Source organism: Tilletiaria anomala, assembly GCF_000711695.1.
Source record: "Tilletiaria anomala UBC 951 chromosome Unknown K437scaffold_27, whole genome shotgun sequence".
NCBI lineage: Eukaryota > Fungi > Basidiomycota > Exobasidiomycetes > Georgefischeriales > Tilletiariaceae > Tilletiaria > Tilletiaria anomala.
In genome coordinates, this window is record NW_013546995.1 from 35,469 (window position 1) to 47,013 (window position 11,545).

General features: G+C 55.4%; 5 protein-coding genes across 5 annotated transcripts; 2 read left to right on the forward strand and 3 right to left on the reverse strand.

Annotated features, from left to right (window-relative positions):
* Nucleotides 1-1,566: 1,566 nt before the first annotated feature.
* K437DRAFT_273538 (uncharacterized protein) lies at nt 1,567-3,462 on the reverse strand. The gene is made up of 2 exons (XM_013388515.1): nt 2,987-3,462; nt 1,567-2,915 (listed from the first exon to the last, which is right to left on the reverse strand). Exons 1-2 carry the CDS (start codon nt 3,245-3,247, stop codon nt 1,653-1,655), a joined length of 1,524 nt encoding a protein of 507 aa, XP_013243969.1. The 5' UTR covers nt 3,248-3,462; the 3' UTR covers nt 1,567-1,652.
* A 520-nt stretch (nt 3,463-3,982) lies between these two features.
* Nucleotides 3,983-4,576, forward strand: K437DRAFT_215464 (UBC-like protein; the record flags this gene model as incomplete). Its single annotated transcript, XM_013388516.1, has 3 exons — nt 3,983-4,088; nt 4,164-4,429; nt 4,505-4,576. Coding segments are annotated over 3 exons (444 nt in total), but the record flags the coding sequence as incomplete, so codon positions are not given.
* Nucleotides 4,577-4,927: 351 nt separating this feature from the next.
* Nucleotides 4,928-6,283, reverse strand: K437DRAFT_222884 (mitochondrial carrier; the record flags this gene model as incomplete). The annotated part of the gene is made up of 2 exons (XM_013388517.1): nt 4,928-4,970; nt 5,052-6,283. 2 exons carry the CDS (start codon nt 6,281-6,283, stop codon nt 4,928-4,930), a joined length of 1,275 nt encoding a protein of 424 aa, XP_013243971.1.
* Nucleotides 6,284-7,015: 732 nt separating this feature from the next.
* K437DRAFT_273541 (putative KIN28-cyclin-dependent ser/thr protein kinase) lies at nt 7,016-8,700 on the forward strand. Its single transcript, XM_013388518.1, has 4 exons — nt 7,016-7,451; nt 7,524-7,712; nt 7,791-8,096; nt 8,175-8,700. Exons 1-4 carry the CDS (start codon nt 7,116-7,118, stop codon nt 8,613-8,615), a joined length of 1,272 nt encoding a protein of 423 aa, XP_013243972.1. The 5' UTR covers nt 7,016-7,115; the 3' UTR covers nt 8,616-8,700.
* A 28-nt stretch (nt 8,701-8,728) lies between these two features.
* K437DRAFT_90074 (uncharacterized protein) lies at nt 8,729-10,485 on the reverse strand. The gene has a single exon (XM_013388519.1). The coding sequence runs from the start codon at nt 10,088-10,090 to the stop codon at nt 8,963-8,965; it is 1,128 nt and encodes a 375-aa protein (XP_013243973.1). The 5' UTR covers nt 10,091-10,485; the 3' UTR covers nt 8,729-8,962.
* Between the last annotated feature and the right edge of the window lie 1,060 nt (nt 10,486-11,545).

Here is an 11,545-nt window from a genome sequence, read left to right on the forward strand (position 1 = left end):
TTTATACGGAATGCAAGGCAAATTCTTTCTCTGGGCTTACCACAAAGACACTACGGTGCTCAGCAAAAAGCCAGCACCATTCGGCAATGATCCGAAGTGCAATCATGTCATGCCGACCATCGCTCATCGATGATGATCCCGCTGCAAGAGCCAAATGCGAATAAGAGGAGAGGGGAAACCATTCAGAATCAGGATCCAAGAACACAATTCGTATGCTTACATTGATAGTCTTGTCGGAAGCGTGACGACAACTTGGACCTGGTTGAGAGTAGTTTCAACTGTTTCAAAGCGATCTTTTCGCTACAGGACGAACACATGGAAACCCGAGATTGAAACCAACGAAGAAAAGTCCACGGCTGCGAACCATATATGCAATCCAGCCCTGCTAAAGTTGTTGTTGCCTTGCGCAGCGTTGGAAACCGCTTGTGCGCATTTTCCCATGCCGCAAATCGCCTGTCCGACGCCAATGTCTGAGGAACTAAACCACTCTGTGGACCAGTGCTGCGCAAGCAACGTGAGTGCCCATGTGTGGTGACCATCGTGTCTCAACACTTGCCAACAAGGCGCTACTCCTTGGGTATACGGCTGCAAGGAGAACATTCAAGGTAGGTCCGGAAGTACCTCAGACCCACCTGCAGCCGCCGCGTCGCATAGGCAGGCTCGGCCGAAACTAAAAGCGGGGAGCAGTTTTAGGAGGTCTTATAGAAAATTGAAGAAGAGGATATACAAACTCTTGCGTAAAGGCGACAAGAGCAATCAGAACAGAAGTGGAGGCACTTCGAAGCTCGCCGCACAGCCTGGGTGGGAGCGTGACCGCTCCGAGGAGTGCGCCTGCCTTGCCTGAATACCTTCCCATGGATCGAACAAGCTCGACGGTCCCAAGCCGATGACTTTCAGCGTGCCGGTAGACAAGCAATTACCAAATCCACCTTCTAGCAGGAGCATCGATTGTGCCCCCCCCCTTTACCTTCAGCAGCCACACTTAAAGTCAACCCTTCTTGAAACACTTCTGAAGCTGCAAGTGCCGATATTGCGGCACCGTACATGCAACGCGCCGGACACACGCCTATGCTTTCGCCACCCAAACCAACAAGCAGAGTTGTAGGGTCCTTAACTTCCTCAGAGGCAGGGCGCTCCAGGTATCCTCCTTAGTCTTCTACTACGCTAGGAGAGACGTGATCAATACTTCCCTTTTGAATGTGGCGCAGAGGATCTCGGGCGATATGTTTTCATTGCCCTAAAGGAAGGGCGCATAGGTCGGAAGGCGACCGATGTCGTGAGAAATTGAGGTCACGGTCAGGATTAAAACAGACTTCATCAAATCAAATGGTTCCACGTCGGTAGATCAATTAGTCGACGAGAAGCCATGTTCTAGGCCGTGGTCGCGGGGTATCTCTAAATCTTCAAACATTGATTTTTGATTTTCTTGACAGTTATGGTCCCTAGAAAGAGCACGATTCACAAAGTGGACACCATTGACGCAGTATACTGAATAGCGACAAGCCATGCCTGTGCATATGCGATACCGTGCTAAAGAGTTGGAAAGACATGCTAAATAATGACCGCGTCTATGTCTATCGCAGCGCAGTGTATATGTAGTAGAATACAATCTATGCAAGCCGCGAATAAAGGCTGCTGCAATGCCTCAGGGGTCATGCCTGCATGGCAGCGAAGTACCCGTCCTTCTCCTCGACAAACCCAAGATAGCTGAGCGCGACCGCGAACCAGAACTTGCGATCGACACCGATAGCGCGCACAGCCTCTTCATGCAGGATCAGCCGCCCGCTCGTGTGCGGTTGCCAGAACCAAAAGCCGCTCGTATCTTCGAAGCGCAGGACTTCGATCTGGGCACCACCATCATCAGAAGAGGGGCCTGACTGCTGTCGATTTGTAGGCCAGGTGGGCGCAGTTGGGCTGGCGGTGCCCAGCCGCGGTGCGTCGACCCAAACAATGCGGAAAGATTTGCCCGTGTCAAAGGACAAAGCGGGCCTGATGGGGCTCGGCACGAGGGTCCAGAGATACCGAGTCCATGACAAGCGGCTATGGGATGGCTTATCCTGCTGCTTTGGAGTCCCACCCGCTTCCTGGTTCAAAGTTCGGCTGTTTTGCGCCGCGTTGTGATGCTTGGCCAGAAAGCCACGCAGGGAAGGCGCGCCTCCTACATCATCCACAACGACAAATGTGCATGGCAGACTTTCGCGCACAGGCGCTTCTGTCTCGGCGGACGCTGCTGGGGCCGGCGGAGCGGGGAGGTGTACGTGTTCCTCGATGGGAGAGTATGGTCGGTCGAATTGCGACCTTGTGCTGGTAGGCTGGGGTGAGTGCAAAAAAGCAGAATTACTGCTCGAACCTAGGCTCCTACTGATGTCGATCTTCGGTAGGCTGCGGGATGTTGAAGGCCCTCCTTCGCGCTGTGCGTGCAGACTTGCCTCCGCCAGAACCCTCTGCCTACCGCCTACGTTTCCCAGGCCAATATTCGGTGAATGAGGTCCGCCAACGCTGCGCTTCCTTGAATGCCCTTCTGTACCTTGCCGGATCATCACATGTGCACTTCGCGAGGATGTCCGGGCATGAGTTGCATCAAGGGCCTCAGGATCCGGGCTAGTTACTGAGGTGATCCGCGCCGCCGATGCCTGCACTTCCTGCTGCGCTGCCTGGCGCACAGTCGTCTCATGGCTCTGTTCGAGTCTGCATTGTGCTGCTTCTTCGATGGTAGCATTCAGACCCATTGCTAATTGTGTTGCGACTTGCGAGCGGACAGATAACACCAGCTGTGTGCTTGGAGAGCTCTGACTACTCTGTGTCGGCCGCAGCCGGATGGTCGTTTTTAGTGGTAGCGCCGGCGAAGAAAGGAACATGTACCAGCCCCTCCTAGGCCGGTGTGACGTCCAGTACACATGGCCGGTCCTCGCATCCTAGCGCCATATGAGGGAAGCGTCAGATTTACAGCATCGATATTGTCTTGAGTGCCGGCACTGCGACTTACAATCAAGTTTTCAAGAATCTCTTCTTCGTCCAGGACCCGTTCTCGGAAAAAGACTGGAATGAGAGGATCTGTACTTGAGCTTGTCGAGCTATTGCCAAAGTAGTCTGCCTTGTCGACGCTGACCTGCACCCTGAGATCATCGAGCCCTTTGGTAGCAGAGCCGATGAGCCAGGTGGACAACAGTAGGCGACCATCGGACAGAGTCGAGGCGCTGGCTCTGCGAACAGGCACCCGCCGCCCAGGCGGGTGATTGTGATCCATCCGAGCGTTGGATCAGCGTCATACGTCGCGCAGTGCCTTGCATCGAGCGAATCAGGTCCTTGCACTTTGTCCACGGCTTCGTCTGAAACCGAGGATGTGCCTTCACTGCGCACCACCGGGATGAATGAAACGTTCAAGATTATGTCATTCGGAATTGCCGATGTCCCAGTCCACAGAGTAGAGCTAATGTGTCTGCTGTGGGACAACCAGTCATGAACCAGATGGAGCTGATCGTCTTGTCTGCTGTGACGATGGCTTGGCTCACGAGGCTCTGAGTGTTCAACCAACCAGGCAACGGGAGGATGGTGGAACAGCAGTTGTGCTTGTTACGGGGCGGAACGACAACCCTAGCTCTGGCTTGCGGGCGTTTACGGCGTGATGGCGCGTGGCGTTCCCATCAACGCCTACACTAACAGCCCAGTACATACGATTCGTAGATCAACGCTTTCAACCTTGGCTTCAACACTCTCTTAAAGTTCAACACATTTCTATGGTCTCAGTCCGATGGCTCGTTAAGCGCCTAGCTCACCCTCTATTTTGCCTCTCACAGCTGGCTCCAACCGCCAGGCTCAGTTGTGCTGGTCCCCATTACACACAACATCTGCATTCACTCAGTGCCAATTCAATTGCAAGGCACAAGCTGTTCCCGTTTTGCCAGTGACCACGTCTAGCTTGCAACTGAAGAGGAGACGACCAATCACAATGGCCACGCTTTCAAGCCAGAATCACCGTCGGCTTGTCAAGGAGATCACCAAGCTTGCCAATGAAGACAGCGACTTGTTCCGCCTTCAGGTTGACGAGACAGACATCTACAACTTCAAGGCCTGGATAAAAGGACCAGGTCAGTTGCATGCTCTCACCCTCCCCGTACCTCCTCAATCAAAGGCGAGCTAATGCAGTTCTTCGCACTTTTCAGACGGTACACCGTTCGCAGGCGGGTTCTTCGAGGTGGCTCTAGAATTTACTCAAGGCTGGCCAGCCAAAGCGCCGCTGGCATCCTTCGTGACCAAGGTTTTCCACGCAAATGTATCGTGCACAGGGGCCATCTGCGTCAGCAGCCTGCAGAAGGACTGGCAGACTTCTTGGGGGATCACAGACGTCTTGAATGTGATCTGCAGCTTGCTCATCCACCCGAATCCAGACAGTGCCTTGAATGAAGAAGCCTCCGAGCTGATGCACGAGGTGAGCCCCGACTGTCGTTCTGCCTTGGCCCTTCAACAGAGCGTCCGAAGGCTCACCTTCCTCTTGCATTGACAGCGCTACGACGACTACTATCGAATCGCCACGCTTTGGACGAAGGTCCATGCCTCTTTTATTCCACCGTGCTTTGCAAAACATCAACAATCACAGACGCCATCCACCTTCTCCGACTCCACTTCAGCGATAGCGGCTCCGTTACAGCCGAGCTGCGGTAATGCCAACAGCGCTACGGCAGATGCATTCGTCGCTCCTGGCGCAGTCGTACGGAAACCGTCGTCTCCAGCGAAGAGCACTGCGGCGGGAGGCAAGAAAAAGAGCAGTGCCGGCAGTGGTGCGAAACGTGGCCTGAAGCGGCTATGAGAAGTACCCTCTGCTTTGTGCAGCAGTGCAAGGCAAGTGTAAGATACAGATGCAGAAACGTCACCGTGGCGTATATTCCAAAAATTTGATGTCTATCTGCGTCATCCAGGTCGGGGTCACTCAGATGCCCATTTGTCTCTTCATGCCCATCCAGACAGCAAAGCTAGATAAATGCATCAAGTAAGCAGCACGTCAGTGACCATCGACATGTGCAGTAGCAACGGCGCCTGTACTGAACACTCACCTGATCGAGGTCATCGGCACAACCTTGAGGAATCCAATGCTGAGACCCACGTAGAAGCCTTTGAATCCAGAAGTCCTCCAGATCCACATGGCTGTCTCGCGCATGCCGAGCAGGCTGCCGGGCCTGATCGTCGCGCCGACCTGCTGCCGCCTCCTGATGACTTCAAATGGGTACGCAGCCGTCTGCGAGATGGCGCCGGCCAGCGCGCCAGCGGTCAAGTCCACCGTGGTCTTGCTCGGCCACCACCACGCCCGCCGCCCGCCGTGCGCGACGCTATCCTCACGTGGTGGAAAAAGGGTCTGCAGCGTCGTCTTGCAGCGGCCAAAGACGAGGAAGCTCGTGCCAGCGTACGGGATCATGCCCATCACGGTCACGCTGAATCCACGATAAAATTTGAGCATGGGAAACCGAGTGAGCAGTTCGTATGATTTCATCTCGGCCACGGTCGGCGTCCGTGGCATCGGCACAGGAGAATTGGGACCCGCACCGGCAGTGACCGCCTGCCTCTGCAGAGCAGATGTAGAGAGATGTGCGGTGCTCCCCACTAATCCCGCTGTCGCACCTGCACCTGCTCCTGGTGTCACACTTGCAGCCGCCCTGCCAGCCCGCTTCCTGGCGTCACCCGAAAAGGGTGCCTCCGTCGAGCCCTCCGTGTAGATCTGCCGGATGATGCGCGAAAGACCACCGGATTCGCGCTTACGCTTTGTCTCGAAAGCCAGCCGGACTCGGATGAGCTCGAGTGGGTACGTGACAAACACAGACAGCACGCCAGATGCACTGCCTGCCAAAAAGAGTCGCGCGCCGGTCTCGTCGTTCTTGGTCGGCATCAAGTGAAAATGGAGCTTGTCGTAAGCCATGTACTTGATGGCAGCGTACGGGAAGATCCTGAGCAGCGTGGCCGAGTGACCTTGGAAGAGCGCCATGACGCCCTGGCTCCGAGCAATCTCGTTAGCCGCCCGGAATACGCCGCTCATCTTGCCAGAGTATTTAGCAAACTCGGGGTTTTGCGCTTGGAATAGGATCTTGACCCTGTCAAGCGGTGCGACGGCAGTCTTGGCGACGCATCCTGCAATGCCACCAGCAAGCCCGCTCCGAACTACATAAGACCACGAGGTCTTGTCTTTTATCAAAGACTCTGTGATGGTTGCTTTTGGAGGTGGCGGGTCACCTGAGGCCAGATGATGTCGCGGATCTAACAGTGAGTCTGAACTAAGGTCGTTGCGGCTCTCCATCCGTCGATCTCGCCTGTCGACCTCATCTGTGGGTGCCAGAGCGCGGTGGTTCATTTCACAGACGGGCACGACAGGTAAAGGAGGACTCCTGCCGCTTGTCGATAAGCGATCGATGCCGTCATCACGCTGCTTGCCCTCGCGTACAGAGAGGATGCGATAGACGCGTCGGTGTGCTCGTTGCCGTCGGTCCGTAAAAGGAGGGCCACTTCGTGATGCATCATCCATCGGTCGGGTCTCGCTGTTCAAAGTATCATCCTCGTTTTGAAGAGTGTGACGCGAGCTGCTTGCGTGCGCCCATGGTGTTTCGCTGTCGTCCCTGCTCGCCGAATGACGAGGCTGCGCCGCAGTGGGCAAGGGTGACCACGCCCTCCTCCAGCGGTGCTCCACCCTATCGGCCTCCATGACTGATCCAGTTGGCAAGGGGTACCGTGCTGCAGATTCCAAGACAAGCAAGCATATGTACCTTGCTGGTAAGGCCAACCAAAAGAGAAGGAAGCGAGAATGAGGGGTCAAGTAGCCAAGCTTTGGCTGTGATCACTTCTGCCTCTCTTTGCGATCATCCAGATAGCCGCGAGAAAGCGAGGAATATGAAAGGCCCGCTTCAGCCGGAGCCAGGATGAGGGCGCCACGGCACAACAACGCTCTTAGTTCCACAGACATGCACGTGACCTGCATTTGATTCATCATGAGGTTAAGGCGCAGCTCGCAAGACCAGGCAAGACGCACTCAACTTCTGAAGTCTCGTCCTGCATGTTACCAAAGGATCGCTCAGACTGCATCATCCAATGCCCCGATCAGGGGACAGTTCGGGTTTCGAAGTGTTCGAGCAATCATGAGCGCTGGAGCCGTCTCGACCTCGTCCGACCATGCGCTAACAGCCCCAGCTCCCCTCACAGAGGCGAGCGGCTCGGATTCGATCTCTGGTTCGGCAGCATATGCAGCACTGAGTCCGGCGGAGGCCAACGATGCCATCAAGTCATCCTATTCCAAGCTGGCTAAAATCGGCGAAGGAACGTATGCCTCCGTCTTTCTCGCGCAGCATCTTCCCACCGGTCGCAAGGTCGCAATCAAGAAGATCAAAGTTCTCAGCTCCAAGGACGGACTGGACGTGACGGCGATCCGGGAAGTCAAGTTTTTAAAAGAGCTCAAGCATCCGAATGTGATTCAGGTACGTCGCTGAACATAGCATGAACATACAATCAACGAAAGATCCACTATCTAACCACTCGCAGCGCTACAGATGTACGATGTCTTTTCGTCAGGCAGCACGACGCCATCGCTCAACCTCGTGCTCGAATTCCTGAGCTCGAATCTCGAAGAGTTGATTAAGGATCGCAGCCTGATCTTCACGCCTGCAGACATCAAAAGCTGGATGGCAATGACTTTGAGAGGGCTAGAATATTGCCACAGGTCCTGGTGCCTACACCGAGTGAGCCTACTGAGGTCTGCGACGTCCCCCTCCATGCTTGAACTGCTCGCTCATCGACGCGTTCATCTGGCTCTGCAGGATTTGAAACCAAATAACTTGCTCATTTCGCCTAGTGGGGAGCTCAAGATTGCCGATTTCGGTCTCGCGCGCGAGTTTGGCGACCCTTTCGCACACATGACCTCGCAGGTCATCACGCGATGGTACCGTCCACCGGAGCTCCTGATGGGCAGTAAGAGTTACAGCGGCGCCGTGGATATTTGGAGCGTCGGATGCATCTTCGCAGAGCTCATGCTACGCACGCCATATCTACCGGGAGAAAGCGACCTTGAGCAGCTTACAAAAATCTGCAGAGCACTGGGAACACCGACAGATCAAGACTGGCCAGTACGTGTCTCGCAAGTGATTGAATCAGAAACATTCAGCGCTCAGCCTTACAATTTATCCTGCATTTCTTTCCTGCAGGACATGAAACATCTGCCAGACTATGTGCAGATAGAGAAGTTCCCGAAGCAGCACATGAGCATGCTATTCACCGCCGCAAATGCAGACACGCTCGATCTACTTTCGCGCTGCCTCACCTTCAACCCCCACTCACGTATCACAGCAGACGAAGCGCTGCTGCACGCCTACTTCCGCAATGCGCCCGCGCCGACGCACTACACGATGCTGCCCATCAAGTCCTCCCTCTCATCCGCCACGAACGACAAGACAGCCGACCATCTGCTCCTGTCGGACTCGGGTGTGAATAACGCGCGCAGGCAAGCGGCGGCCGGCAGTGATGCTGTACGGTTACGAGGTGCGGCGAATGGCGCCAGTGCTGGACCTGGCGGTTCCAAGAGACAGCTGAAAGAGGACGAGATCATGGAGAGGAAGAGAATCGCTCGGAAGCTGGCATTTGCATGAACTCGGTTTCATCCATTCAAGGCGTATCATCGCCACTGTAGCATAGCCGCATCTTCGCACGTCTGTAATTGTACTCATGTCGAGCGTCTAGCAATTCGCGGCGTCATGAACGGAGGTGCAGCGACGAAATAAGGAGCAAAGACAGGATAGGTATCTGACGTAGGAGAAGGGACAGTGCAATTCAAAGGATCGTGAGAGTCATGACAAGCTTTAAACAACAGGGACGAATACAGTGCAGTACTAAGCAATGAAGAAGGCGAAATGCAGTACGACCGGAATCGAGGGTGTATAGGATGGGAGAGCGGCGCCGTCAAGGGCTACTGATACACGTGGATAAACGAGCAGTCTCAGTTGGCCTGCTTGGTGACGACCGGCTTCTTCTGCATCTTGGGCTGCTGTGCCTTCTTATGCGCGGTGTGTTTCTTCTTCTGCGCCTGGGGACTGGCATTGGCTGGCTTGGTGGAAGATGTGGTGGCTGATGGAGCGGGCGAGGTGGTAGCATCTGCAGACTGTGAAGGTGCATTGGCATCGGCGGCGCTGCTACCACCCGAGGGGTTGACGCCTGGGAGATCATCGAACAGGCGTCTCTTGCTGATGACCTGCTCAGCGCTGGTCAGCTCGGCAGCGCCAGGAAGGCTGTTGATGAAACGCTTCTGCGCCGGCGTCAGGCTAGAGTCTCCGATGCTGAGGCTGAGGCCCTGGTTAGGATTGATGGTCAAGCGCTTTCCCAAGTTGGCAAGAGCCTCTTGAGGGGAAGGGACAGTTGGGATGGAGGGGGCCTTGCCGGAAACGCTCGATGCCTTCGGCGGCTGGGAGCTGACTGGACGCTGGTAGGTCTCGGCGGTAGGATCGCAACGGCCAGACTTGCAGTGGCGCTTGGTTTTGTCCCCGCACTTGCCGTCGTCGCAGCGCTTCGTTGGCCGAGTGCTGCTGGAGGTCCTGGGATTGGCAGCGCCCTTCTTCTGTGCCTCGTCGCACTTGCCCGTCTTGCAAGGGTGCTTGGGCTCTTCATGGCACTTTCCTGACTTGCAGTGGTGCTTAGATTCATCGTGGCACTTGCCCGACGCGCAGTGGCGCTTGGACTCGGCATCGCACTTTTCACCATTGCAGCGCTTCTCGGACCGATTGCTGGGTTCCTGCGTCTTGCGCTGCGCGGGCTTGTTGGAGTACTTGGATGAGTGAGACCTAGCCGGATCTTGGAAGAATTCGAGAAGCGAGTCGTCGCGCTTTGCAGCGTTGATGTGGATGCGATGCTGGTTGGGGGAGACGAGCACCTTGTCCAGAGAGACTTCGCCAGGGATGAAGGAACGCTCAGAGCGCGAAATGAAGCCCGAGATCGTGGTTTCGGTCGGGATGACATCGTCGTTGACACCGGCGACTGGTACTTGGCCCTGTTCCACAGCGACGGCGGCGGCGGAGAGAGCGAGCACAAAACTCATGAGGGAAAACGTGCGAATGAGGCGAGCGAACTGCATTTTCGTGGTGAGGTCCAGGGCGAGCACAGAGAGGTGTTGTTAAATGAGCGTGTAGGCGCGAGGACCGGAAGGGTAGCCCTGCGAAGCAGTCCGAATGAAGACAGAGCACAGGAATTGGACGACGGGTGAAGAATAGTCTGAGAGGACTTTGACGTCTCTTGGAAGGCTCATACTCTTTATACAAGGGCTACAGGGGCTCGTGTAAACGTTCAAGTTTGACGAAGTCACGAAGAATACAGCCCACATACGAATGAGGCGGGCAATTGCAAAGGCTTGCACTGAGGCCTGCAAACTATTGAGCCTGGGACCATGCGGGAGCGCACAAACACCTTGCCAGTACACTTCAGGCTTGTATTAGGACTGGTGGCTTCAGCAGGGACAACATAGGGAAGCTGACGATCCAGATATTCACATGCGTGAGAGCAGTCAGCAACAGCGGCATACGCAGGTCAAGGTACGGCCAAGTGCGGTCTACAGAGAGTCAGTGGACACGTCAGTGTCCACTGACTGTACCGTGGGACTGTCAAAGCGTCAAGAACGGTTGCAAGCCAGCGCTTCCTGGCGGAGCGCTCAGCGTTGAAATGCGCAGAAGTCTTTAGGCAGCGCGATTTGTGAAGCTACTGGTTGGTTCGGCTGCGGACGAGTGCAAGGTTGTTGACCGGAACTGTGGAGTGAAAATTCTGATCGGACTCATCAAAACAACCACTCCATTTGTTGTTTGAGACTTTGAAATTTGAGCGCTCTGCGTTTGCAGCTGAGTGCCACTGGGAGCGCTTGAAGCCTTGAGCATGTTTCAGAGGCGTTGAGCATGCTAGAGGGCCCGCTAGAATAAGCATGCTGGGTACTTGCCTTACCCCGTCAGACTCTGTTGCGTCGGCAGCGGTCCCCCGTCGGTTCGGGACACACCCTGCGGCATGCTGCGGCGCTGCAAGGGCCTACAGCCTGCGGTGCAGTCACATGGCATCGCAACGTGATCAGCCCGAGAATGCGAGCGCCCCAGCGCGAGAGAGTGATGACCGATGACATTGTGATCACATGACTCTAGATGACTGGTGCAGTATGCACTGATGCGCGACGTGGTGATGTGGCATGAGGTTCGAGTAAGCTCCGTGGATGTGTGAATGTAGTGCGAGATGCAAGGTATCAGACGGTAGACACAGCATCGACACTCCACTCGGACATTCGCATGATTAGTACCGAGCTGATCCAGGCTGGACCGAAAGCGGGGAGGTAGGGCAACCTGGGGGGGAATGTGTATGAGGGTGTGGCGGCCGAGCGTTGGGATTGGCTTGCTGCCGGACGATCCAGGGTCGCATACCCAGCTGTACCGTGTGCGGCCTGTCACATGGTTACAAGATATCACCACAAGAGAACGAGGTATGTACCGGGCCGCTGGCACGTTTTGACAGCAACCTTAAGCCGGCGGTAGCAACACATCTCTGTTTGTAACACTTC

Excerpts from the sequence above, each read along its gene's own strand:
- K437DRAFT_273538 (XM_013388515.1), bottom strand. The coding sequence starts at position 3,247 with ATGGATCACAATCACCCGCCTGGGCGGCGGGTGCCTGTTCGCAGAGCC. Across the intron at positions 2,916-2,986 it reads AGATTCTTGAAAACTTGATT|GATGCGAGGACCGGCCATGT; the intron begins GTAAGTCGCAGT and ends ATATGGCGCTAG.
- K437DRAFT_273541 (XM_013388518.1), top strand. The coding sequence starts at position 7,116 with ATGAGCGCTGGAGCCGTCTCGACCTCGTCCGACCATGCGCTAACAGCC. Across the intron at positions 7,713-7,790 it reads GGTCCTGGTGCCTACACCGA|GATTTGAAACCAAATAACTT; the intron begins GTGAGCCTACTG and ends CTGGCTCTGCAG. Across the intron at positions 8,097-8,174 it reads CGACAGATCAAGACTGGCCA|GACATGAAACATCTGCCAGA; the intron begins GTACGTGTCTCG and ends TCTTTCCTGCAG.
- K437DRAFT_90074 (XM_013388519.1), bottom strand. The coding sequence starts at position 10,090 with ATGCAGTTCGCTCGCCTCATTCGCACGTTTTCCCTCATGAGTTTTGTG.